This window comes from Solanum dulcamara, chromosome 1 (assembly GCF_947179165.1).
Source record: "Solanum dulcamara chromosome 1, daSolDulc1.2, whole genome shotgun sequence".
NCBI lineage: Eukaryota > Viridiplantae > Streptophyta > Magnoliopsida > Solanales > Solanaceae > Solanum > Solanum dulcamara.
The window spans coordinates 11,686,158-11,690,035 of NC_077237.1; the positions used below are offsets into that span (position 1 = coordinate 11,686,158).

General features: G+C 33.9%; 1 protein-coding gene across 1 annotated transcript; it reads right to left on the minus strand.

The window, feature by feature from the left end:
• Positions 1 to 247: 247 nt before the first annotated feature.
• LOC129891529 (uncharacterized) lies at positions 248 to 1,357 on the minus strand. Its single transcript, XM_055966921.1, has one exon. The coding sequence runs from the start codon at positions 1,355 to 1,357 to the stop codon at positions 248 to 250; it is 1,110 nt and encodes a 369-aa protein (XP_055822896.1).
• Between the last annotated feature and the right edge of the window lie 2,521 nt (positions 1,358 to 3,878).

The following is a 3,878-nucleotide window of genomic DNA, read 5'->3' on the forward strand; positions in this document are numbered from 1 at the left end:
TGTTCCAAACATCAAAAGAATTATCCCATTTTCTGTTGTCAAACCAAAAAAAGAAGACACGATTTCGGAAAGATAATGTCCTCAATTACCTGTTTCAACAATGAATGTAAAATGTTGGCACAATAGCAACCAAAAATACAATTAAAACTAACAGCAATGGTCTGGCCAGGTAGCATGGAAAACATTCAGTGAATACTATTCGTAAATCAAAAATCCCTGTATGAAAGAAAACAATAAACTTACTATCTTACTTTCCACTTCTGATGTAAAACTCATATATCTCAGGCATCTCTTCCCTTAAGAGAAGGATATATTTTTCCAAAAACTCCCGCTCAGAACACTTGATAACTGTATAAAAACATGGCACTCTCTCCATCACCTGTTTCTCCTTCAGAAGTTCCCAGATTTTAATCCTGGGTAACACCCGCTTCTCCAAACTGAACATTATAAGTGTGGGATGACACGCTACGTAACTAGATCCACACCCAAGCTCCCCCATGAAAAACTTCAATACATTTCTCAGCTTAACCTCAGATACAGTCAAACATAAAGGAAGCCTTTGCACCATTGTAATAATATCAGAATCAGACCAACCAAAACTCCTGAAAATTCCAAGTTTCATTTCTAAACTCGACTTAGAAAGCGAGGAAAGCATTTCCACTCCATATAAAAACATCCCGGAATTGCTACGAATGCAAAAATCCTTTTCAACTCTTAGCACTTTATCCTCCAGCCACTCGAGCTTTTGAATAAAAATTCTCGGATTCCTAAGAATAAGCTTTTTAATAGCCAAACTCGAACATCCATGATTTAGCAGAAATAATATGTTAGGTGCCATTACTCTATCAAGACGATGACGAAGCAATGCAGGAGATCTCTTAAGAGCTTTAGCTACATTCTCATCATTACCCAATAACTTCCTAAGATATTCAAGACTAGGTCGAATGCCAGTATCAAGACCTGTTCTAAGAAAAGGCCCACTTTTTGAAATAACCCTAACTAAATCCGACCCAGATAAGCCAATTTCTTGAAGAAACTTAACTTTGGGTTCAAGGGTTTTTCCGATATCAGCAAACAACAATCTGGGTGACGCAGAGACCAAGATTTTTATCTGGTTGTTGTCTAAACCGATTTGTTTGAAGAAATTGAGAACTAAATTAGGCTTGTTGTTTCCGGATTTCAAGCAAGTTACTTTGGAGCTAGCAGAAATGGCTTTCTCTGTGGAGAAGCCAAGTGACTTCACCAGAAATCCCGGCATTAAATTGGGTGTAGCTGTGGAGGAACAAAAGAGTTCCAGTTTGATGCAATACAGAGAAAGGAAATGCCTTTTCCCACCATTTTTACCAAGTCCAAACATCACTACAAAAGTGCAGTTCAATTTTGATTTTTGATTTTTGAAATGCAATTTATAGGATCCCAATTTACTCCATTTGAAAATGAACTGCCGTGCCGGCGAAAGTCATGATGGTGGTTGGAAGGGGTGAGGGTTAAGGACGGGGAGAGGGAGATATGTGCTTTGTATGAATTAATAAAATTTGATGTCTTTTAAAATTAGAAAAATAGATACTGAAAAGTCAGTTACACAATTAAATTATGATGACTTATTACATATTTAAATTATTTAAAAGTAAATTATTACACACCTAAATGCATAACACCACTCTAATAGTATATGGTGTATTACACTCGCTGCCACATGGCGTCACGTCATTGTCACCTCAGAAATTATAATTTTTTATATTTTTTCTTTCCTTTAATAATTAACTTTTTTTATTAACTATATTTTATACTAATTAACTCATAATTAATTGTTAACTATCCATCCAATTTTTTTATTTTTTTTTCTTATTTATTAGCTTTTCTTTTATCAACAATGTTTATACTAATTAAATCCTAATTAATTATTAACTACCCATCAATTATTAACCATCCATCCAATTTTTTATATTTTTTTCTTTTCGTTTCTTTATTAATTAACTATATTTTATAAACTAATTAACTCCTAATTAATTATTAACTATCCATCCGATTTTCTTACATTTTTTTCTTTTCTTTTATTTATTAATTAACTTTTCTTTTATTAACTATATTTTATACTAATTAACTCCTAATTAATTATTAACCATCCATCTGACCCTCCCCCAAAACTCCAATCGTCTTCTCCACCAAAATAGGGAGAAAAATTCTTCTTCTTAATGAGTTTTGAAAGAAAAAAAAATTAAGATTCAAAATGGGGAGTAAATAGAGGTGGGCGTAAAGAAGAAGATAGTAGGTGGGTGTGAAGAAGAAAGGACGTGGGGTGGGGTGATTTTTTTGTATTTTTTTTTACTTTAATGGTTTTGAAAGAAAAAAATCAAGATTCAAAATAGGAGTAAATAATGGTGGGTGTGAAGAAGAAGAGAGTAGGTGGGTGTGAAGAAGAAAGGATGTGGGGGTGGCTGATTTTGGTTTTTTAATTTTTTTTTACTTTATAGAATCTGACGCGCTACTTTTTTTTTTTGCCACGTCAGTTTTGGGGGGGGGGTTTAATATTTTCACTTTTAGGTAGTTTAGGTGTGTAATAGATCGCCATGATAGTTTAATTGTGTATCTGATTTTTCGATACAACTTTAGGAGGAAATTTATGCCTTTTTCCTTTAAAATTAGTGTCATAATTTTTTTTATAGCCGTTCAAAATTGAACCGTAATCTCTAAGTTAATCACGAAATTGCACATTGATTTATTGGTGTAATACCCCAAAAGTGTCATTAACATTTCTAGGGTCGTTCAAAATTGAACCACGATTGATAAAGCAATTGCAAAATTAATTTATTGGCTTATTGGTGTAACACCCAAAAATCCCTAGTCCAAAGCAAACTTTGATCAATTCAGAAAAAATAAAGCCTGAATAATTTTGAAAAGTATAATGAGTCTTTACGAGTCATTAATGGAAGTACGGCTTGTATAAGCCATCCGTATATGAAATTTAGAAATCAAAAATTTGGGTCTGAAATATTATGAGCCGCCTACGGCTCGTAAACCTTTTAAGGATCGTAGGAAGGATTCGTTGATCGACTTCAGAAATTTGAGAATTTGACTTGAATAGGGCCATTGGGAATCACGGGTCATAGATGGTTTTACGGATCGTAGAAAAGTCTCATAAACTAAAGACCTTAAACTTCAGAACTCAAACATGTCCCTGAGTTCTATGAAGCATATCTACGAGTCATAATCTGCACGTGGTCCATAGAAAGGGCCTTGTAGATCAAACCTTAGAGATAATGTATTCCAGTATGATTTTTTCACGAACAGACATGATGGGTCGTAAAGTGGACTACAGATTGTAGATTGGGTTCGTGGTTGAAACTTCAGAAACCCATAAATCTTCTTTGATTTCTACGGACCAGGATCTACGACGGGTAGGTGGATCTACGGTTCATAGATGACTCCCGTAGGTCGTAATTGCCTTTTGACAATTTTAATCAAAGGTGTTTTGGTCTTTTTTTATTTTTTTAATCCCTATACTGCATCGTTTTGAATTATTCTAAGTCGGATTAAGTGATTTTTATCCACCTAAACCTCTCATTGAATCATAAATTCTCAATAAATAGATTTGTTTTCTCTCAAGTCTCCTCTGAAGCACAAGTTAGAGTTCCAAGCTTCAAGTCTCCATTCCAAGATTCAAGCTAGTGATTTTCGTATTAGGTATGTGAGATTTCATCAATGGGTATTCCTTCACCCATTGAATCCCAAAGAAACCTTAGATTTTCAAATTTATGAATTTTCCAAACTTAGGATTTCTAGAATTTCACGGGTTCTAGATGAAATCCATTTTGTCTACATGATTAGCCTTCAATTGCATGATTTCAATTGTAATTCCATGTTTTCAAGGGTAATTT